This window comes from Theobroma umbraticum, unplaced genomic scaffold, assembly GCF_002168275.2.
Source record: "Theobroma umbraticum cultivar Fairchild unplaced genomic scaffold, ASM216827v3 scaffold_95.0, whole genome shotgun sequence".
NCBI lineage: Eukaryota > Viridiplantae > Streptophyta > Magnoliopsida > Malvales > Malvaceae > Theobroma > Theobroma umbraticum.
The window spans coordinates 11,665,725-11,688,708 of NW_018397257.1; the positions used below are offsets into that span (position 1 = coordinate 11,665,725).

General features: G+C 37.5%; 3 protein-coding genes, 1 non-coding gene and 1 pseudogene across 6 annotated transcripts; 2 read left to right on the forward strand and 3 right to left on the reverse strand.

Annotated features, from left to right (window-relative positions):
• Positions 1–1,442: 1,442 nt before the first annotated feature.
• On the forward strand, positions 1,443–4,339 carry LOC110412627 (cation/H(+) antiporter 24-like). Its single transcript, XM_021423219.1, has 3 exons — positions 1,443–1,793; positions 1,907–2,914; positions 3,034–4,339. Exons 1-3 carry the CDS (start codon positions 1,476–1,478, stop codon positions 4,219–4,221), a joined length of 2,514 nt encoding a protein of 837 aa, XP_021278894.1. The 5' UTR covers positions 1,443–1,475; the 3' UTR covers positions 4,222–4,339.
• A 317-nt stretch (positions 4,340–4,656) lies between these two features.
• Positions 4,657–4,729, reverse strand: TRNAF-GAA (transfer RNA phenylalanine (anticodon GAA)). The gene has a single exon. It is a non-coding gene; the product is annotated as a tRNA-Phe (tRNA).
• Positions 4,730–5,362: 633 nt separating this feature from the next.
• SEF (HIT-type Zinc finger family protein) lies at positions 5,363–7,682 on the forward strand. The gene is made up of 4 exons (XM_021423141.2): positions 5,363–5,573; positions 5,663–5,765; positions 6,797–6,903; positions 6,984–7,682. The coding sequence occupies exons 1-4, from the start codon at positions 5,469–5,471 to the stop codon at positions 7,185–7,187; spliced, it is 519 nt and encodes a 172-aa protein (XP_021278816.1). The 5' UTR covers positions 5,363–5,468; the 3' UTR covers positions 7,188–7,682.
• A 224-nt stretch (positions 7,683–7,906) lies between these two features.
• On the reverse strand, positions 7,907–10,732 carry LOC110411929 (laccase-13-like; annotated as a pseudogene). The gene is made up of 6 exons (XR_016350964.1): positions 10,587–10,732; positions 10,346–10,497; positions 9,936–10,180; positions 9,714–9,842; positions 8,386–9,300; positions 7,907–8,287 (listed from the first exon to the last, which is right to left on the reverse strand). The product of XR_016350964.1 is annotated as a laccase-13-like (transcript).
• Positions 10,733–12,885: 2,153 nt separating this feature from the next.
• LOC110412375 (Tetratricopeptide repeat (TPR)-like superfamily protein) lies at positions 12,886–22,466 on the reverse strand. Of its 2 annotated transcripts, XM_021422905.2 has the most exons (19): positions 22,155–22,466; positions 21,910–22,066; positions 21,697–21,815; positions 21,499–21,573; positions 20,163–20,256; positions 19,947–20,065; positions 19,609–19,679; positions 18,824–18,965; positions 18,549–18,724; positions 17,934–18,136; positions 17,666–17,796; positions 16,631–16,707; positions 16,282–16,356; positions 15,938–16,130; positions 15,258–15,377; positions 15,027–15,165; positions 14,860–14,900; positions 14,443–14,691; positions 12,886–13,970 (listed from the first exon to the last, which is right to left on the reverse strand). In XM_021422905.2, the coding sequence occupies exons 1-19, from the start codon at positions 22,299–22,301 to the stop codon at positions 13,269–13,271; spliced, it is 3,030 nt and encodes a 1,009-aa protein (XP_021278580.1). In that variant the 5' UTR covers positions 22,302–22,466; the 3' UTR covers positions 12,886–13,268. The 2 variants fall into 2 exon arrangements, with proteins under 2 accessions (XP_021278580.1, XP_021278581.1); XM_021422906.2 differs by lacking the exons at positions 21,910–22,066; positions 22,155–22,466 and having other exon boundaries at positions 21,499–21,569; positions 21,697–21,804.
• Positions 22,467–22,984: the final 518 nt, after the last annotated feature.

The following is a 22,984-nucleotide window of genomic DNA, read 5'->3' on the forward strand; positions in this document are numbered from 1 at the left end:
GAAGCTGCAGCAGCCGTTTGCAATTTCAACTATGATAAATTTCTAAATCTGATCTTTTGAAAGAAATGAAACCAATCCGAATTGATTGATATTCCTGAGAAGCTTAGCTTCAATTAGCTTTTGCATGCGTGGACTTCCTAGCTACAAAAGCCAGGAGGCTGGAGAATCCCTGAAGGGGAGGGGTTGGGGGGAGATGTGGGGCGAAAAAGAACACTTTCTTTGACCAAATGAAACACAAAACATATGGAAAGTAATAGTTGTTTTGAAAGGGTTGAGAGTAAGATTTCAGATAGATTAAAATCTAGTGTACATAGGTGTAGCTGTCAAGAGTATAGCAGGTCCGGAGAACCTGGCAGGACATGAATTTCCTTGCCGTGGGCCTAAGAGCAACCATATCCGGGGACGACTATTTAATTTCTCATTTATTTCATTCCCACTCTCCTTTGGAGTTTTGGACACACCTTAGAGGAATATATGTCCACCTGATGCGGTTGAGAATGACCTGCCTTAGACCTTCAGTGACAAACAATGAGTTTAATTTGAATGTCTCAGAGAAATCTACCACTGGTATTTCTCCACCATGGACGCAGGTATAAGTTTTCACGCTTGCTTGTTACTCGTTGACATCTTGTAATTAACTTTTCGGACATGACTTAGACAACTGTGTGATGAGAGTCGATGCATTACATAACGTTGCTCTATATAATGGAATATATATCCAATTCTAAAACCTAACTATAAATCCCCCCCACAACAACAAAGAAACGTTTCGGGGGATGGGCTCCAGGCTCCATTTGTTAGGTGGGGGCATTTTTTTTCTTCCTCTTCTTCTTCAGGTTTGTACCCTGCCAAGCTGTGGCTATGTTGCAGCCTGATCCATATTAAATCCTCTAGATTAACAGAGCGGAAGCATAGCTCACGCCTTACTTTTAGCTGCTCCGCCTTTAATTTCTCGTCCTCTCTCTGTCTCTCCATTTAACATTTGACCCATTGCTTCTTCTTGTGGTACCCATAGCGTCCATCCGCGATAATATAGCATAAGAATTACTCTTGTTTTTTAAATTGTTTTTTTAAAATTTTGACGAAAATTAAGATAAAAATTATTTTTATTTTAATATATTTTATATTAATTTTTTTAAAAAAATTATAATGTAAATGCTCAATATTTTTTAATATAAAAATATTAAGTATCTTAAAAATAAAACTTTATTTTGAGACAAAAAAATAGATAAAAGATAGAGATTTTAGAAATGGATCGACTTCATTTTTCATTTAATTTTCTCTTGGAAAACATTAACCTCGTATTGATGCATGTTAAGGCAAAACCAACATCTCATTGAAGAAATTCATGTCTCCTTTTTTGCCCATTTTAGTGCACGTCCACATCTTCTGGAAATTACAACTTTGAAGCTCTCCCTTTACTTGTCCATTTCTCCCTTTTCGTTTGTGGTGATTGTGTTGATTAGGACATTTGCATGGTTAGGGTTTTCCCAGGTCGTGACCTCTTCACGCCTCATGGATGGCGAGGCCATCCGCGAGACTACCACCAGCCCGCCATGGAAATTTACGAGGGCGCTAAGTTCCAAACCTTCAGCCGTGGCACCGCGGCATTGCCTCTGGTGTGCATGAGACCGCATGAAACTCATTCCTTCGGCATTTTCTATGGCCAAAACCCTATGAAATTCTCCTTCAACGTAGTCCTTGCTGATCTGATCTTGGTCATTTTGATCACCCGGACTGTTCGCTTCCTTCTCAGGCCTCTCAGAGAGCCTAGGTTCATTTCTGAGTTAATCGTAAGTATCATACCTTTCTCAATTTCTTTTTGGTTTTGGGGTCCCTTCTTTTTTTTTTGTGTGTGTTGGATTGCTAAGTTTTTCGTCTTCTTTGATGATTATATGATTTAAAGGGCGGCATTATCATTGGACCCTCCCTTCTTGGCCAGAGCAAGAGCTTTAGCCATATCGTTTTCCCACTCTATTCCAATTTTGTGATGAGAAACGTTGGAGTGATGGGGTTTATGCTATTCCTTTTCATAAGTGGAGTGAAGATGGACCTAGGATTGTTGAAAAGATCCGGAAAAAAAAACTTTTATATTGCCTTGATTAGCATTGTTGTTCCTCTCGTAATTGTGACTGTAGTTGCAATCATTACTCGAAAATCAATGGACAAAGAACTTGCCAGGGCTTCTTCAATTGGAATAATTGCCTCATCTTTGGCGATAACAGCATTTCCCATTCACTATGCGGTACTTCAAGAATTAAACCTTCTTAGCTCCGAGGTTGGAAATATGGCCTTGTCCATAGCTTTAGTTAGCGATACAATTGGGATGAATTGCTTGGTCATTTTCGAGGCAATGAAACAAGGGGAAGTATCCGGCAAAGATGCTCTTTGGTATATGATTTCTTTGGTGGTTCTTCTAGCTTTCACTGTCACCGCCGTCCGACGAGCAATGATGTGGATAATCGAAACCACCCCTGAAGGAGAACCGGTGGATCAGTTTTATGTGGTTGCCATTTTGCTGGGGGTGTTCGTGATGGGCTTTTTGACAGACATGTTTGGTATAGCCATTGCTAATGGCTCATTCTTGCTAGGATTGGTGATTCCAAACGGGCCCCCGCTAGGGGCGACCCTGGTCGAGAAGAGCGAGACAATTATAATGGAAATCATCATGCCGTTTTCGTTTGCTTTCATCGGACTCAACACGGATTTTTCTGCTATGACTGAGGCTGGCTGGTCGACCTTGGGACCGCTGTTTGCCATGGTTATATCAGGTTACCTGTCCAAATTATTGTCAACGCTGATGGCTGCCTACATGGTAGCCATGCCATTGAGAGATTGTCTTGCTCTCAGCCTTGTTTTGAGCTTGAGAGGTCAAGTGGAGCTTATTCTATACGTCCATTGGGTAGACAAAAATGTATGTCCTCTTCCTTCATATGTCCCCTGCCAATTCTCAGCTAGAAATTATCTCATAAATATGACTCAGGGTATTCATCTGATCATTTGAATTGTGTTTTGGATGTTTATTACAAGCAGATAATAAAGTTACCTGGGTTCACAATGATGGTGTTTCTAACAATGATGTTGACCGGAACTCTGACACCTTTGATCAGCATTTTCTATGATCCCACAAAGCCTTACATGGTAAACAAGAGGAGGACCGTTCAACATACCCCTCCGGATACAGAACTTGGGATCCTACTCTGCATTCAGGACAAGGAAAGCGTGCCAAGCCTTGTTAACCTTCTTGAAGTCTCTAATCCTACTGTTAACAACCCTCTCTCAGTTTACGCTTTTCACCTTGTCGAGCTCATCGGCCGTGCTAACCCTTTATTCATAGACCACGAGGATCAGGAACAGGAGGACCTTTGCATCAGGTTCCCTGACTCGGAAACAATCCAGCATGCTCTAAAGCTCTATCAGGAAAGGAGGGATGAATGTGTAAGGCTCCATCTTTTCACGGCTACGACAGCAAAACGAACGATGTATCAGGATGTCTGCAAGCTTGCTTTGATAAGCAAGGCTGCCATCATCATTTTACCTTTTGAGAAGGAACGCGTTGGCGACATTGCAATAACTGAGCATTGGGGTGGTGGGCAGCACTCTTTAAGCACCAACGTCTTAGCCAATGCACCTTGCTCGGTTGGAGTTCTTGTAGATAAGGCCCACCGATGGCACCTTCCCTTATCTCGCTCCTTCCAAGGCGCTATCCACAACTTTATTGTGCTGTTCCTAGGAGGAGCAGATGCTAGAGAGGCTCTTGCTTATGCAGATCGGATGGCTGGCAACCCGAACGTCTCCCTCACTGTAATAAGGTTTCTTTCTTCAAACTCTGAAGGAGATGACGAGAGGGAGAAGAAGCTTGATGATGGGGTGGTGACCTGGTTCTGGGTCAAGAACGAAACAAACGAGAGAGTGATTTACAGAGAGGTGGTTGTAAGAAATGGAGAAGAAACAGTTTCAGCAATCCAGACGATGACGGAGGAGAACTATTATCATCTTTGGATCATGGGAAGGAAACAAGGGATCAATCCTAGGCTTCTGGAGGGATTGTCAACATGGACAGAGAATCAAGAAGAGCTTGGAATCATCGGGGATTATGTTTCATCTACTGATTTTGGTGCCGCGGATTCTGTGTTGGTGGTGCAACAGCAAATTTTGAGAGCGCAAGGTGCCACCATTGCAACTCCTTCATCAAGCTTTTTGCGGCGCTTGCTAACCTGACATATATATATATATATATATATATCCGTAGGGTTAAATTCAATTTTTCCAATGTAAATGGGTTCTAACTCCATCTTTTTTATCATGCTTGAAACTTATAAACAGATCATGACCTCTAGTCTAGATGTTAGTTAAGCCAAAAATTAATTGTAAGTATGAGCTTGTATTTGATATCAAACACATACATATACTAGTACAATTTTCATGTACTCTAGTCTAGATGTTAATTAAACAAATAATACACATATACTAGTATGTTTATGATTATGATTATAGGACAATACAAAGATTAAATACAACTCTAGTACATACATACTTGTATGTTTATGATTATTGGGACAATACAAATACTAAATAAAATAAAAAATTATGATTAAGAAAAATTATGATTATTGGGACAATACAAAGAAAAGATTAAATTAAAATCCAAAAATATGCGGTGAGCGTGGATCGAACACGCGACCTTCAGATCTTCAGTCTGACGCTCTCCCAACTGAGCTATCCCCGCATGTCCGGAAACTTTACTGGATAAATAAAGATCATAGTTGACTTCAATGACTTTCCTTCAAAAATATTTTTCTTACTTATAATAATATTGAATAATATTTTTTAAAAGACAGAAAAATTTTATAAAAATAAGAGAAAGAAACACAAGGCTACCAAAACTGGTCGAAGAAACAAATAATATTGAATAATTTATAAAACTAATATTAAAAAATATCAAATATATAATTAAAATATTAATTGCCTTGACTTTCAGTTAATTTTATTATAAAATATTAATAAAATTTATTTATATAAATAAGAAATTTTAATTACATTAAATTACTTTCGTTAGAAAATATTTTTTTCTATAATGAATAATTAATAATAAATTAATAATATAATTAAAAAATTAAAATTAAAATTAAAATTTCAAATATAATTATTATTTAAAAATAAATAAAAATAAGTATTTATAGATAACGCACTTGAAAATTATGTTAATTTAGTTATAAAATTACAAGTATTAAATGTGAAAAGCAAAGAAAGATAATGGGCTATTGGGCTTGAGTCCATTATCCCTCACAGGGCTTTGTGTTGGCCCTATTTAAAATTTCATAAACCCATTCAACGGAATCGTTATTATTTTTACATAATTGCCACTATCCGCCTCACTCTTCATCTGGAGTCGACGGTCGCCGACTTCTTCCGTCCTTCGCCAGAACCACCTTCCTCTTCCTCTTGTTTCCGTCGCTTTTGCAGCTATGGATGACGAAAATTCGAACCCGTTTCGGAGAATGTCGAGCCGTACTCGTAAAGTGGCTCCTAAAATGGCTGCGGCACTTGCCAGCTCTGATAATCGAACTCAGGTTTTTGTTTTCATTTTTTTAAATATCATTTTATTTCTATTTTTGCTTGGGAAATAATTTTTGGGAATTTAATATTTTGCATAAAAAAGGCAGCTTTGGCCCGGCTTGAAGCTTTGGAGAATGATAACGCAGGGATTGAAACAATTGAACCGAACGATGATGATGAAGCTTCTCTTGATGATGATGATCAAGGTTTCCTTCTCCCCCACCCCTTAATTTTATCTCCTTTTCATTTTATGGAAATTTATCTTACTGGGCCAAAAGGGTATTGATCATTTGAAATGAGATACTGATTTTTATGTTAATAACACTCTCACCCTCACATCTCAAACCAAAGATTCAGTCTGAACTCTGAATCTTTTTGGTAGTTGAACTTTTGATTGGTGGGAGTAAGTAATAAGTAATAGGTTACTAATTAGGAAGAACCTTGTTTCTACGATCATAAACCTACCCGAGAAAAGGAAACTATGAATTACTTCCGTCTCAGAGTAAGAATTATGTTGTTCTTGTTAATGTCATGGTATATTAATTAAGAAGAACTTTGTTTCAATGATCATGAACCTACCAGAGAAAAGGAAAATGTGAATTTTATTCTTAGTGCTGTTTTTTGTTTTTTGCTTTTTGCAAGGCCTTAGTACTGTTTTAGAGTGAGAATTGTGTTGTCCTTGTTAATGTCATGGTATATTAATTAGGAAGAACTTTGTTTCAATGGTCATGCACCTACCGGAGAAAAGGAAAATTTGAATTCTTTTCATCTTAGTACTGTATTAGAGTAAGAATTTTGTTGTCCTTGTTAATGTCTTGGTCTATGCATCTATTTGTGGGAGGTTGGTTTTTTTTTTTTTTTTTTCAGATCCTTATGGATATCCATGGTACCTCATACTCATAGATGTAATAGCTTTTCTTCAAAGGGTGTTTCACTAGAAGTTCTAGCATGACTAATCTGCTTGTTTTTTTATTTTTTTCTGCCTTGGTTTTGTTCAGAAACCTTTTGGATCTGTTTCTTATGCTAATTCTTCATTGTGAACTTAGGATTTATTGCTTCAAAGTAGTTGGGCATTATCTAATATGTTTCCCACCATCAAGACCTGCTTTATTCAAGCAATTAATTGAAAGGGCAGTAGTTGTTTGAGGTTGAAAAGGAAATGTAACCATCTTTGAAATTTCTGTTCTAATGCTTGTTTTAGAAAGCTGTTTTATTCATTTAAAACTTCCAACTGCAGCATACATGCAAAAGAGGTCCAAGGGCACAAAACGTAAAACCCGACAGGCAAAAGCACTTGAAAATGCTAGGAAGGCTCCAAGAACATTTCTTGAGCTCTTACATGAGGTGAAATGGGTAAATGCTGTTTCTGATCCTCCTGATTTTATCGCCTCACTTGGCTGACCTAAATAATTCCTCTCTTGAAGGCAAACCTGGAATCCTTGCCTCCTCATGTTCCATCCTATTTGAGGGCAGCAGTTGGACCTCCAAGGTCTACCTCCCGCCGGCATTTCTGCAGTGTTTGTGGATTTACTGCAAACTATACATGCGTGACATGTGGAATGCGCTTTTGTTCAGGCCGTTGCCAAAATATACATAATGATACTCGATGTATGAAATTTGTTGCTTGAGTGATGAGACAGGAACCAGAAAATTTTTGTTTGTATAGCACAACTCATCAAATGCCAAAAAAAAAAGATGTTCTCTGTTGTGTACTGTAATTTTTTTTTCATGTATAATAGTCAAGCAGGCTGTCCCCTACAGATTAGGAAGTCTGGATCAGTTTCATTCTGTCTTTAGTGCACAGGAAATGTGATACAAGGTAGTTGTTGTGTTTGTGGAATAGCTGTTGTGCAATTGTTGGGAGGTTTACTTTCTTAACTATCTTGATGTCATGGCAGAAATTAGGGGCTGAGGTGAATTTGTAGAGGATGTACAGGGTTAGCATGGTATGGAACTTCTGAGATGACCTAATGGCATTGTGGGAGATTTTGTGCTGGTATATCCCTATTAACTTTTGTAAGTGACATAGCCTTGCAAAATCCTTGTAAAAAAGTGAACGATGGTTCTCTATTATGATTAATGCATTATGACATCCTCTTCTTGAAGTGATCAATGGTAGAAGCTTCTGAACAGCTCCTTAAAAAGAGTAGGTTGTTACAATTTTGTGGTTTTCAAAAGCTATATCCCAGCGCCATGCCTATAGAATATTTATGCAAAATAGGCTCGCAGCTCAAACAGTGCTAATTTCATGGAGAACAAGGGCTCATGGTGCAAATAGTTTTCATTGTTCATGAAGGAGGCATCTGTAATTTTAGAAGTAAATTTATTGTGAAGGTATAAAACTAGATACCAGAAGAAGGAAAGAAACTTGTATTATTATAAATGTAATCTGAAATCCCATTCTTTAATCTTAAAAACAATACATTGATAATGTCAAATCAGTTGCTTAGTAATAGTACCATTCAGGACGTAAACCTTTTGACAGAAACAAAGCAGAAAAATCCTGGAAGCCAAATTCAGGTAACATATTGCTGGGGACTCGAGTAAACAGCAGATACTGGAACTCGTGATATTAGATGTTTCTAGCTGGTGATTTTGTCTTTTAACACTGAGGCAGATCGAGTGGTGGAGGCTGTACAGTCTGCAATTTCCCACTCATCTCGACGAGGAAAGCTGTGGCCAAGCCCCAAGGAGATGGTATCTATATGACAATGCAGCAACCAGATTCTGTTTTTGACCAGTTCAGTAAATGGCAAGCATCGAAACATGGAAGCTGTTTAATTTTGAGTTAAAGGAATGTACTTGAATGTAAGTTTGGTATGTTACCAGGATTGTCAGCCACAAAGCGGATGGCCACCCATCCTCCGGGAGGTGCTCCAATGGTGTTTCTCTGTGGGGGATCGATAAGGTTGAATTTGGCCGGATCATTTCTGGGATCAAAATTACCAAAGCCACTTCCAACAACATAGAATTGGTACCCATGAAGATGCATAGGATGATCCTCAACTGTGACAATACTTGTATCCTGAAACACAATTGTACCGTGGAACCAAACTCTAGTTTAAAGAGCTTTGTTGCCTTAACTGGTTGCCAGAGTCCTCGGCTTACATTGCCTGTTCTTGAATTGGAGGACAGCGGAAAGTCTGTGGGAAGATACCAGGTACCTCCGTGTAGTGCCTGCATTAAGGAGTTCCTTATTGGATAACAAAGGATGTTGATGCTGGCAGCAAAGCGAGTTCCATTGCGCTTGACATCGAGGGCTATGATTGGGCAGTTGATTAGTCCAACCCCACTGTGAAAACAGGCTCTCATCAATCTCAATGGGAACTTTGACCTGGGAAGGCATCTTTATCTCGCCGTGAATGCAGTTGCAGTGGCTGTGTCATTGAACCCCGGTAGCTGGGGAAGATTGTTTCACAGGTTGTCCTTTTTTGGCACTGCAAGGGGCGGATTTATATTCAAGTATTGCTGTGTGTGTGTATTGTCGAAGGTGCATTGCGCTGTTGTAGGCATGTGCTGCCATGTAGTAACGAGCTGGGGTGGATCAGCAGTGAGGAGGACATTGGTTGTCTGACAGGAGCTATCATGATGACATTTTTGTGAAAGGTTTGGTGTAAGCAGCATCCACAGCGACAACAGTTAGTTGTGGTTCCACACCAAAGAAAAGTTCTTGATTCATTGCAGAGTTGATGATCCTCAAAAGAATTGTCTCACCCGCCTCCACTGGAAATATGGCAGTTTCTGCATTTTTTTTTTTTGAAAAGTGGAATTTATTGGCCATTAACCGATAAACCATTGATAATCTCGAACTGAGAGACCTCTTATTGGTATGAAAGAAAACCGGTATGACAAGAAAAGTCAGAACAAAAAAGTTCACACACTGCTTACATAACCCAGCAGCATGCCCTCGTTAATCAGAACCTCACAAAAAACTCTATCCTGCATAAGATCAAAAACAGTTTCTGCATTTTTAATGAATAGTTACTATATCATCCGCTCCATGATGTTCCCATTTTGATGGAAAACAGTTCTGATTTCGGCTTTTAAAAGTTTAATACTTTATACTCTGCAGTTCTTATCTTGATTAAGCAATTTGTCGTTTGCAAGGAAGCAAAAATGAGCATTTTGATCAGAGTTAAAAGGTGAAAGCATACCTTTGTTAGAGCATCTATATAAGTCCCCTGGTTGACCATTAATTGTAAATGCGTCTGATACATTTGGAGCAGCTCCTGTGAAAAGTGCCTGCCTTAGAACATCCATTGGATTTCTGTCCCACCATTCTCCTGTTGATCATCATTATAGTTTCATTTAAGTTACGCCATATATTCTGAAAAGATAGCTCTGGGGACTTACAAAGATCAAAGACATAGAATTACCAAGAAGAATGGGAATTTCTTTCTTGGGCATCGGGAAGGGGTATGGAGAACCCAACTTAGGATATATGATGAGAGCTCCATAAACTGTGGCTCTAAGCCATCTGCTATGAGCATGCCACCATAAAGTCCCCTCCTGGTTTTGGATGGTGAACTGGTATGTATAAGACCCCCCTGGTTGGATAGGACACTGAGTCACATACTCAGGCCCATCCGCCCATGGATTTCGCAACTGTCGAATTCCATGCCTAATCAATGAAAGGCAGAAAAATGGCACCATAAATACAAGCAGCAGTGCAGTCTAAGCAAAATCAAAATTTAAGCTTCTGAATTATGCAACGAATTTAGTCTCTACTCTTCGATATTTGCTAGGCTAGTTTGAATTTGTAATGTATAGTTGTATAAAGAATTACCAATGGAGGGTGATATTGTATCTAGCTCTGTTTATAGCTTTGATCACCAGAGTATCACCATCTCGAACTTCCAATGTTGGCCCTGGAAATTGGCCATTCACTGTAATCGTGCTATGAGTTCTGCACAGCCTCTTCACTGGCTTTGCTTCAATCTGTTTTAAGAAAAAAGAAAAAAAAATAGTGTCATACTTCATTGCAACTAACAATCTGGATTAGAATTATGTTTATGAAGAAGACATACAATAAAATCATGGTAGTGAACTGCTGCATCTGCAAAGGATGCTAGGGAAGCAAAGATTAATAGAATGACAAAGAATAAGTATGAGGTGCGTGGCTTGGCACTGAGTTTGTGACTCCCCATTGCTCTCTCTCTGTGAGAGACTTTGGTTGAGGAATTGATCTGTGAGTTTGGACTTGAGGGAGAGCTAGCTATTTATGCCAGGAAAAAGCGGGAAAAAGACAAGCATTTAACTCTTTTTCTTTACATTGAGAAGGAAAATTTGATATGGTAAAATTAGGTTTCAAGTCAACATGAGAAACATTAAGACTTTAGGACAACATTAGTCTAACCATAAAGGGGATTTGGTGCACCCGCTAGCCGCATTCATGTTACAAAACTCAATTAGTAAAGGGAGATTCTGAACTCTCAATTCTCAAATCACATACAGATTATCCTGCTTTTGGGGCAGTTGCAATCTTTTCGTCATAGACTTTCATGCTTATTAACTCAAATCTGTCAATCTTTGCATAGAATTTAGTGCTAAAGGACCCAACAAGAAAATCTATGGTTATGGTCCAATGGTGTTGTTCCCTACTGCACTCTAAACAAAGCTATGGAGGGGTTCTTGGACCAAGATTATCCCTTTCATTTCTTCATATTTTGACACATGCACTCGAATTTTCTTTGAACCAAATTGGAGAGAGTTCAAACTCAGGATTAACTCCGTTTACCATTTTTTGCTGATAGAAAAAACAGTTTGATGCTTTGAAGAGAAAAACTTCTTTCCACACTTCAATATCCTGATGATGATTAGAAATTATAGCATAAGATGTTGTTTAAGTTTTATCTCTGGGTTATTAAATACAGTAAAAGATCAATTGTTAGCTCAACAGTTTGTGATTCTTGTATACAATGTGGACCAAAGCATTTATCTACCTGTCCAATGCTCACTGATTCATTGTCTATGTATATACTTCTTCATCTGCTGTTCCTTTTAAAATATGGGTTTTGATTATTAGTTTGGTTGCTCGATTATGATAGGACAGCTGGGGTGAGGTTGAATTTTGTTTGGGATTTGGTAGAGGAAGGGGAAGAACTGTCATCTCCAGAATTTAGTTGATTTAGTCCCCGTTAAGAACTCCTGACAGAAGCTGCCAGTCCACAGTCCGAAGTCCATGGTTGACAAAATCAATTCTCAGGATGATTTTCCCCATCAGAGGCTAATCTCTAAAAGGTAAATTTGACAAATTGGCTTTGAGTGAACCCACAGTTTTCTTTATAAGCATTTAAAGATCATATCTTCCCATTGAACATGAAGTCATGATGATGAGTGCAGACTTTTTCAATGATAGGCGCTATGGATATCCTGAGATTAATCAACAACATAATAATAACAAGATCAACTTCTTCCAGGTCATGAAGTTTCTGCTGTTTCACACTGCAACAGGAATAATCTCCCCCATGATTAACGTCTGAATCACATAAAAATTGCACAAGAGTTCTGGTTAAACGTGCTAAACGTCTACAGCAACGTAATGGTTGCTGCTTTTTTCAACATGATTGAGATCATGTAAACATCAATCAAGGCAGGAACCGACGTAACAAACCGGGGTTAGGTTTTTTCTTCTGTATTTGGTGATTAATATTGAAATGAAGCAGGTTTTGATAGGTCTACTCCCCGAACTTTTCTATGTAGAACTTGAAAATCAATGGTGCTTAAAACACTTCGCGACAATGCAGATCATAATGAAGTGGGTAGCCTGCCAAACTGACTTCAGATCCAGAAATGAATAAAAAGAAGAATTACTATAATAATTTTTTCTGACGTGCTAAACCCGCACTTCTACGTGTAATCAGATTACTTTGTTTCCGTGCACAATCTATTGGGGCCGTTAGTGTTGGGTCTTTGTCTGAAATCACGGCATTGACAGAATTAACCATTGCTCGTCTCCCTGTTCCCCCTTCTACCAACTTTACTTAGTCATGCATACCAACCGTTACCGAGTAAAACTGACAAGAAATAGGAACAAGACTGATTCAGAAGGGTCATGGTAAGGACGATGTAAGTTGCAACATGGCAATGCTTTGTGTTTTCCTAAATGTTCCCGGATGCAACAAGGCCCGGCAGACAGTTAAAAATAGCATTGCCACTTAGAAATATCAAAGGGGATTGAGCTTCCCGGCAATATTTTTGGGCAAAAGCAGCTGATTGCAAGTCAGATAGAATCATGTTTCCAGTCACCTGTCTGTGTTTATCAACAACCTAAGTAAATCCGAATGGTTCCAACAGAAAAGAACAATTTCGCAAAAGAGGGAAGTATAAAGAAAACTGCAACAGCTTTTCAATTAAGGTGGGAATTATGTGAGTGTTACAATGCCAAAATCTAAACTGAGAAATAAGAATACAGAATTGCATGGTGAAAAGAATTTGAACATAAGAAGAAAAGGGAAGGAATTTATTTAGTGTACACACTCTCCAACAAGAAACCTTACAGAGAATACCAAAACTGTGGAAAGGCCACCTGACATTTATCTAGCATCAAAATCTGCAGAATCATGTAACAGGACTCAACACATGCATTCCTTCAACCTTTTCCTGGGACAGGTACAATGTTGAATCTGCTAACACTTCCGAGGCTAAAGGGAGGAAAAACGATTAGGCCTAACGCCTGCTTTAATGTTTGTGCCACCATAAATCACTCTTCAGACCTGAGCTAGCTGCTGCTTCAAAGCCCGTAATGACTTTATTTTTGATTTACAAATACGACAAAATTCAGAGAGTACTGTACACTGTCCAGTTACTATTTTTCTTGCAACATCAACAGGACTCCAAGACCTTAAAGCTTCGGAGATCCGATTGCCAAGTACTGTCTCATTTGGGGAGGACATCAAAGTCTCCAAAAGATGGAGAACCTGTCCAGGTCCTTCACCCTGTCCATTTCTCTGAAGAGAGGATACTAAATTGTCCATCTTTTTGTCCTCCGGGCTATTGATCTGATCTTGTAACCATTTTGCAACCTCTTCTAATGTGCCACATAAAGACTGAATAGCATCCCGAATTGCATAAGATAATGAAGAGATAGACTGATCCACAGATCCACTCTTCTTTTTCTTCTTTCCAGATGGAAGACACGATCGGACACAAGACTGAATTACAAGGCCATGCCAAGCCAATGGTTCGGTAGCTATCTGGACCAACATAGGAAAATCACCCTGTGGTGAGTGAATCAGAGGCTCCATGGATCTGACCTTCCCCAGAATGTAGTTTTCCAGCAGAGAATTTACAAGATGCCAACCACCATGCATGCATTCACCTCCAAGTTGTTCAAGCTCATGAGAGTTCAAGTTCCACGCATTCAAAAATACGGCAAAGTTCAACCAGTCAATCACATCTGAACCAAAAGCCTGTATAAAACCTAAGAATTAATTTTGCAGTAGGTAATTAAGGTAATATAAAACTTAAGCAGTATAAACATCAATATTGACCAAGCATATGTAGGATAACTGCAATCACCAACCTCTTGCAATATCAATAAAGGCACATAAGCATCTGTTCTACGAGTAAAAGAAGAATGTAGACCAAGATATGCCCAATTGACATCCCTTCAGCATAATGAACACACAAACTAGAGACAACGTGACAATATTCAAATTATCCAATTTTAACTACTTCCTAACATGTATTGACTTCTATGGAACAACATTTAAATCTTTACAACTGTAAGAAAGAAGCATAGCTTCACATTGTCAAGCTCAACAATATTCAGTACATGATCTCATCAACCAGCATATCAAATTGTATAACCAAATAAAAGACCCTGCAACAATTAGAATGCATGAGCATAAATTAACTGAGGATGTAAATACAGAGAGGTACCTGAAAAGGATTCAACCCACGGGAAGCCCCCACAACCACATCTATTGCATCATTTAAGGAAAATCCCAACAGTTTCGCATAACGTTCAAGCAAAGTCCTCAGTTCTGTGGATGTTTTAGGATCAGCTAAAGAACCATTGATTTCACTGTTATCCTTGTGTAAGACTGATGCACTTTGAATAGACAAATATATCATCCGAGGAAGAAGAGACTTCCTCTCGATGGTTCCCCGTACATTTGCTTCCCTTCCCTTTGTCCAGATTTCATCCAGAAAAAGAATCTCAAATTAGTAAACTGATGAGAAAGGCAGAAGATGCAAGGCATAATTGACATGAGAAAACCATGGAAGATAAATTCTTTCTGCAACAAACATTATACAAAAACTACAATACAAGAAACAAGGGGCAGAATTCAGTACCAAGTTTTCTTTAGGATAGTAGGAGATTCCTTCAAATGGACCTGAAGAAGCAAAAGTTTCAAAATGGTTCAAGGCATATCAGAAGGGGAATAGATCAGGGGGCAAAATGGAAGACCACAAAAAAATCTCAAGAAGATAATGCACAGTAAAACATCAGGTATTATCACCTAAAAGATAGTTTTTCTCTGTAGTTGGTGTCCACCAAGGTCGCGACTGGAAATCTTCATTGAAGGTCAGCACTTTTGACCCAATCTCATTAGAGAGCTCTACAAAGTCAATCCCGCATTTCAAGCTCTCAAGAATACTCTAGAAGAAGAAATATTAATGTTAACTTATATGCATACCCCAATACCAAAACAGCATAGGTGTTAATTACTTGAGGATTTCAGATATAGTACCTCTTCTTCTTCAATGTTATCTGCACTCTGCTTTAACTGTAGAATTGGTGCTTCAACCCTTGCCACCAAATATTGATTGGAATGTTGCAACCGGTCTTTGAACTGAACAAATTCTATTACCTGAAATACCAGGTAACAAATAATCCTCAGTTCACATAATCACAACCTAAATCTTGTTCCAGCAATTAATTTATCTTTGTTTTTCCTTTTAGCCTGTAACATCTCCTAGCTACAATCACAAAGCCCAACAGTAAGTTTAACATTATTAGCAAATTTTAGATAATGAACATAGACAGGACAATGAAGCACCAGAATATTCAGATGTGGTTAACATTGAATTAAGCTGCTTCTAAAGGCAGAATCAATAAGGGTAAGTAAATAGGATTTCCTTCATCCTGTAGGCAGTCATTCTTTACTTTACTATATTACTCTTGCAGCAGACGCTATAGTCCATTTTTTTATACATATGTTGTTCTCTATTTCTGATTTAAATAAAACATCAATGACTTAAGTATTTGCACCAAAACACGGACAAACAAGTAGTATCAACTTGAATTATTCCTCAGAGAGAGACTATTGAAAACCCACACCTCTTTGTTTCCCTTTTTTGTCGATAAAAGTGAACAGAGGGGAATAATAATGCAGATGTGAAAGGAATATCTACAAATGTAAATACATACTTTAGAGTAATTTCTATGGCGATATGCGAGAAATGTAAGATCTGCAGATTCTCTGAAGTGATCATCCATAAACTTGAGGTAATCTTTTAGCAGATTGCTTAAATCTGCCCACAGTGGAGACACCAACATCTGGGGTAAAATGTGATGTGAAACAGTTTCCATCAAGATATTCTTCACATCCAATGATTTATACCTGAGAGAGAGAAAAAGAGTAAATTGTTACCTAGAGAAGAGGATGACATGCATTTAGAGTAACTAGCAAACATGTCAGAAAAGTGATTGGCATTGTTGACCGTTAAGACAAAAATAATGCTTTTCAGTATTAACCACATAATCCCACTTACCTTTCATACGCCAATGAAAGGGCACAGAAGTGTGAATACAAATGCAACAATAAGATTTTGTATTGCCACACATATCTGCCAAAGTGAGCACAAAGACAGATGTTATCTACAAGAATAAGAATCTCACTAGCAAAGCAAAGAGCTTTTAAAACAGAAAGTGGAAAATTTTAGCCAAACTTTAATTTTAATGCCATAAACATGATCAAGCAGCCACCACACATGGCCATCTGATCAACCAACATTAATTTCTAGAACAAGTCAGTCAAATGAAGCAAACAGTGATTTCAATTCAAATTAATTATTCATTAGATGCTGCAATGCCAAGGGAGAAAATAAAACATTTCCTGACCTTCGAATGGTTAACCCGAACTCCAAAACCATAACCGCCTCAACAAAATAGCCAAGATTTCTCGTGCGCCAAAATAACTAAATCCAAAAGGAAATTTGTAGACATGAATGTTAATCTTAATAGATACAAATAAGTAGTTGCCAGAACAAGAAAAGAATCTCAATAACTCGTTGAGTAAAATCATGTGCAGCAAAATCCAGAAGTAAAAACAACATGACATAATGGACCTACATGCACTCACAAAGAAAAATGTACATTCTTCTCTCCACTCATGCAGATATTAGCAAGATGAGGAAACAGAGATATAATTCTTGCCAGCTGATTAGAGTTCATACTGAGGTAACTCCAACTGAAAGACAGTATCTAAGAGAGCATAGCTCTTCAGCCCTTTAAGGAATGATATAATTATGACATCACATTGGCACTGAGGTCCACCCCAGATACCCACAGATTACAACAACAGCCACTTATCCGCTATCTCTTTAAAGGTAATTTTATCTTAGCCAATTTCTATTAAATTTTTAACCATTGTTATTGGGAAAGTAATCTCATCCAATGGAACATTATGCTCCATCCCTCTTTCCCTGGTATCTTATATAATGAAAGTACTAAATTTCTCCTCAAATGGTAAACATATCAAACTTATTTCAATTTATCTAGTTTATCTCTATATTATAGTGCAAAACCAATGTAGCAAAACAGCTGTCAAAATTGCACACTGCAACAAAGTTGATAGCAAGCAAACCAATAGACTTTTCCTAATGAGACAAAGCAACCTAAATCAGTCATAACATAACCTACATAATGCACGCTCATCATCACTCCAAGTTGTTGCTTAGGTGGAAACTGTCGATGTTCCACAAAAACATGAATCAAATGTATAATATAAGCCACAACCTTAATAGTGAAAACACAAATAGTATAATACCAAGAAGGAAGAAATACAAACTACAGTTTAACAAAACATTTGAAGGAACAAAAGAAAGTTGCAGACGTGAATAGTGAAAAAAAGAAAGAAAATAAAGAATGTGCCACCTGAACCAATACATTGCAGACAATTGATAGCAGCTCTTCACCATGCATACTCTCTTGTGGATCCAAATCCTTGGACAGTGGAAGGTTTTTACAGTACAACTCGGCCATTTGTAGAGCAGAGGCTTCAAGTTCTGAGAATGAAGAGCTGAGTTCTATAACAGGTCTTTAATTGAATCAATAGCCCAATAGTAGAACAAACTAAAGGTAAAGCCATGCAATACACCATTACTCAATCCCCTTAAGGCACTAAATAAATGATGAGACTCACCACCCACAGAAAGCCTGAACATGTTTCCAATCAGTTCTTGTGTTTTCAAAAGAGTTATTGACTGCCCTAGCGCTTTAGTTGGCACTGCTGAAAGGGCATTCGAGTTTTTCATTAACTTATCCAGAAACTCCATCTTTTTTTCTGGTGATAATACTTGAATAAAAGCTTCAACATCAGAGGTGAAGCAAGCCAAGTGACCAAACCTGTACTCAGCAACAAAAAGCTCTATATATTATTAATAAAAAGTCATCATGTGTATTTTTCTTCTTCAAAGAACTGAAGGTGTAATAAAATGCAAACAGCACAAAATTTACAGCATCGTGAAACATAGCATTTACTACAAATAATTTCTGCAACGACAAACTTAATCAAACAGAAGTCAATGAGAGCACAAGAAACATGCCTGGTAGCAAGTTAATACATTCACAAGTATATCAAAATCAATAAAAACCAAATTGAAAAGCAACCCATCAGCCGGAAATAGACGTTGCATGAACAGACCACAATAGTATCCCAAAGTTCCGCTTAAATAATTCACCAGATACATAAAAGACTAACCTGTTCGCAACAATTCACTAAAAAACTTAAGAAAAATAATTGAAGGCTGAGGCATACCTTGAATAATATTGCAAAAGACCTTCTATAAGATCATCATGATTGTTCTTTCCAAACAGGTATTTCCTCCTTTCAATTTCAAGATGTGCCAAGTATGGATTTCTTAAAGAATTACTACTTTCTTCTCCTTGTAACTTCTGTACAAATGCTGATGCATTTGATACACAAGAATCAAACTGCAGATTGGACCAAATCGAATTTTCAATAATATAATGTTGCATAGCGCTGCATTAAAATAACTAACAAGTAATACTCAAAAGTTATTAATAATATACCACTTCATCTGTCAAGTGTGTAAGCTTGCATTCCACAAATTTTGTGGGATGAATTGGAGCATTGATGTTTTCTTTGGACCAACTGCTATCATCCTCTAATAAACAGCCAAGATAGTGTAGGAAAGCCTCCCAATCATCAGCACTGTCAGTTAACAAGAAAAGGAAAGAAAAAAACGACCAACTGTTAGAAATGGTATGTTCAGAAGTAATAGTTCAACAATGCTCAAAACTTTGAAAATGCAATTCAGAATCTTAAAAGCGCCAATCCTCAGTGAATGCTAGTACATATTATTTGAGAGTCGAGCAAAATATTTCTCATGAATGATAAGATTGAAATGCAAGAGGCTAGATGAGGAGAAATACTTATTCAAAATTTCAGTGCTAGGAACATTAAGTTGGATGGAACATGATTCCAAGCAACAAGTATAAAGAGCAGATACAAACACAATAGAAGCATGCAAGGCCCATGCACATTTTCTACTACAGGGAAATTAGAAAACAAATACGATGCCTATGTTTAGATTTATTTGAATTCTCCAAACAGTAAAATAGTTTGCATCATAAGCAGACCATACAATTTGTAATTTTCAATTCAGTAATACTCACATGCATGATATTGTAAAGCAGCAGGTAGAAGATATGAGTTGCAAAGGTGAATACAGCAAATTCTGAATTTATTGATTAAGTAAAATCCAAACAAATGCTACTTCAGCACATGTTATTAAGCTGCCATAGATACTAATCCAAACTTTTGCTATAAATTTCTGTAACATCCATGAGCATACCATAATTCTAAGATTTTCTGGTATACATTGGCGGCAGCAGCATAGTCACCTGCCCGAGCAAGAAGCTTCCCCTGTCAACTTAAAGTCAAAGAATATAATTTGATAAGAAAAGCAAAGAGGTAGAACGACAACTCCCCATGAAAATAGAGTGCCACCTTACACATCAAAATGAAAATTAAACTAATTGATCATAGTGAGGAATTCCAGGTAATTTCCATCTATGTCCAGGATACATAACCACATGCATTTTGAATAGGTGGTGTGAATGCACACAAGATATTCACATATTAACATTTATATACTATTAACAAGTAGGAAATATAAGCGTCAGAAATTACCTGTATCCGTAGCTTATCAACTTCAATCATCAAAAGGGATCCTAACTTCCCCGTGAGAATTTCCAAAGCATCACCAAATTTTGCTTGTTGCTCCAATATTGAAATGTAGACAATAAGAGCTGCAAAGATGTAGGATTGGATATCATATGTAAATGTGAACACCAGAGCCGCTCTCCAGGTTGCATGCAAAGAAAAGAGATAGAAAAGGAAATGCACCTTCAGGCTCATGCAAGCTATGGGAAGCAACATGCTTCTTAAGTAAACCCTCGGCTAAGAGTAACAGCTTCTCTCCACCATTTCCACAAAGAACCTGACAGAAGCTCAGACCCACAGAGTAAGCAGTTGAAGGAGACATATTCTAAATTAAAAGTAATTAGTAATTTTCCTTGAAACCAATGACAAAAACATCTATATCATGCTTGTAGAGAACATTTCAGTATAATGTTCCACGAGACAATCAAGCAGATTACTAAGTCCCTCCAAAAACAGGATAAAATACAAGTCTGCATTGCAGGCAATTAGTTACGTGAAACCTTTTCAATTATGCCAAGAACACCATCAAGGCAATAACAACACTTCTATTAATATTAAATATAAATTAATAGATACATGAAAAAAGGCAACAGTTTTTTACATCTATTTCCTATGAACCTGTCTTGCTACAGTTTTTTTGCTGGACAAGGGAAAAAAAAAGAAAAGAAACAAGGGCATGTTATAAACTATAGATGTCTTCAGAAGAACTTAATCAACAATCTTATATTTTTCTTCAGACAAGTTGTATGGTCAATAGCACAGATACGTTTTTTTTAATGCACCTAGACAAACTTATCAGGGGAATTGAAATTTGAATTCAAACTGAAGATAACAGCATTTTCTTAAAACTTTTGTAAACAAACAAATAAAAGCCAGCAGCTTTTTGAAGCTCAATTCCACCTTAGCACTGTCAGTACATATTTTATACTTCTCAAAAGCCTAGATCAATGCTATATATTTCATAGCGGCTGGTGTCTCAAGAGGAGAACCTCGTTGCCCTACACTGATACCGTTCTTAACATCCCCTTTATAGAAATGACTGCAACATTTTCAAACCTGAAACCAGATCAGACAGTTGAGCAGCCGCAACCATCAACAGATTCGATCTCGGGTTTGGAGACAGCCAGTTTTGGAGCAACCCAACTGCATATCAAATATTTCTTAAAGATAGTTTTATTCGAAAATAAGCTCTATTTAAAACATTTTGAATTGATTAGATTATTTTCTGTGTTTTTATTTTTCGCATGTTTAGTCATGGGCATGCCTAGCATAAATACTGTGCAAAACTTCAGTCCTGACCAACCAAGAAGAAATGTTAGTTTTTGCATTCAATTCCATAAATTGGAAAGTCATCTTCCACCGTAAGTTGTTAGTTCTAATGTGCCTGTTTGTTACAACTTCCATTCTATTTATGGAGAACACACTAACATCAAATCATTATTGTTACAACCACGACAACTACCAAACAATGGCATGTTCAACAAATTGGCAAAGAAGCAGCTAGGAAAACTGGAAGAACCTGCAACTGGATGCTACAAACTGCCCAGAGCAAAAACCTTTCCTCACCAACAAGCTTGTACATTTTGATAGCTGTCTGGCAGAAAATAAAACCAGAATAAGTAACTCCAATTATGAACTTCTCCTCATAAAAACGGCTGCCCTGAAATTCCCATCAACTTAAAAACAAATAAAAGACCCAAAAAAAAAAATCGCTAACCTGTTGCTGCTTAACAAACGAATACTCTCGAACATAACAGTTGAAAAGGCCCATCATCAGTTCCAAATTGTTTGGGAATTTCCCACAAGCATGCTCGTAACAGCTAGTAGCCAACTCCACTGATAATTCAACCAAAAAAAATATAATAAAAAACTAAAATAAAGTAATGGTTCAATCAGCTGAGCCAAAAAAGAAAAGAAAAGAAAAACTGACAGTGATCGAGTCGTTGGAAAACGATTTGCAGCGTGCTAAGAGTGAGATCATCCATCAACAAGGACTCATTCTTATACAAAAGCTCTTTTGCATTTAAACAAACAAATAGTGCTTCATCGGATTTTCCCATCCTTTCCAATATCAGTGCCTTGAGAGCCTGCAAAACTCAAAATTCAAACTATCTAAGCAAAAAGTTCACACTGAAAAGAAAGAAAGAATTGCTTAAAATCAAATGATGAGCTTACGAGAGCGTAAGGAGAATGGGGATGTTTGGAAAGGAGAGTGGTAGTGATTTTGAGAGCATTTTTGAACTGTCGAGAATCGATGGCGTCCCAAATGGGTCGAACCCGCCGCTCCGGGATTCCGCCAGCTAAGCCGAACTTGGAAGCCATTTTCCTGGTTAAACTCCCGGGGGTTCGAGTCTCAGGATCGGTTATCTCTCTTTCTGACCCCTGTTCCTGGTCTTTGTCAGCACAGCAGGGAAGCAAGGAAGTAGAGGGAAATGTGGGAAACCTAATCCGAGTGTTTGGATGCTAGTTTAAATGTTGGGTCTCCTCCACATCACTTGCTTTGGGTTTAAGCCTTGTGTTTTGGACTCCTCCCTTTTCTGTTTCCCATCGGCCGTTCAGGTTAGACCCACCCAAGTTTCACTTTATCTCTTTTTCCCCTTCTTAATTAAATTTCTCATTTTTTATTATACTAAATAAATTCTTAATTTAACCTAAAATAAACATCGATTACATTTAATACCAACTGATATTTTTATGTACACGTAATATATAATTTGAATTTGACTAGTTAACATGACCACATAACATTAGGAGAGAAACTAACGTCAATAAACTAATAGTTTATCAAGAGAATAATGAAAAGATAAAGCAAGAAGAGTTTTCCTTTTAACTTATAATCCCGGTTCTAACCGCCGATTGTCTCAAAGAAAAATGTAGCTGATTTTTTACTTAATTTTTAATCTCAATCTAATGTAAAATTAATAATAGTTAAAATCAATATCGATTGATATGCTTATGCTCATGTAATATAGATTTGATTAATTAATACGATTATGTGACAGCTA

Bases quoted from the DNA above. Each gene is read 5' to 3' on its own strand.
- LOC110412627 (XM_021423219.1), top strand. From the start codon at position 1,476: ATGGTTAGGGTTTTCCCAGGTCGTGACCTCTTCACGCCTCATGGATGG. The intron at 1,794-1,906 runs GTAAGTATCATA...TATGATTTAAAG, and splicing joins GGTTCATTTCTGAGTTAATC to GGCGGCATTATCATTGGACC. The intron at 2,915-3,033 runs GTATGTCCTCTT...TATTACAAGCAG, and splicing joins TCCATTGGGTAGACAAAAAT to ATAATAAAGTTACCTGGGTT.
- SEF (XM_021423141.2), top strand. From the start codon at position 5,469: ATGGATGACGAAAATTCGAACCCGTTTCGGAGAATGTCGAGCCGTACT. The intron at 5,574-5,662 runs GTTTTTGTTTTC...TGCATAAAAAAG, and splicing joins GCTCTGATAATCGAACTCAG to GCAGCTTTGGCCCGGCTTGA. The intron at 6,904-6,983 runs GTGAAATGGGTA...CCTCTCTTGAAG, and splicing joins TTCTTGAGCTCTTACATGAG to GCAAACCTGGAATCCTTGCC.
- LOC110412375 (XM_021422905.2), bottom strand. From the start codon at position 22,301: ATGGCTTCCAAGTTCGGCTTAGCTGGCGGAATCCCGGAGCGGCGGGTT. The intron at 16,131-16,281 runs GTAAGTGGGATT...TCTCTCTCTCAG, and splicing joins CTTTCATTGGCGTATGAAAG to GTATAAATCATTGGATGTGA. The intron at 14,901-15,026 runs GTGATAATACCT...TTGCTTCTTCAG, and splicing joins AGAGAAAAACTATCTTTTAG to GTCCATTTGAAGGAATCTCC.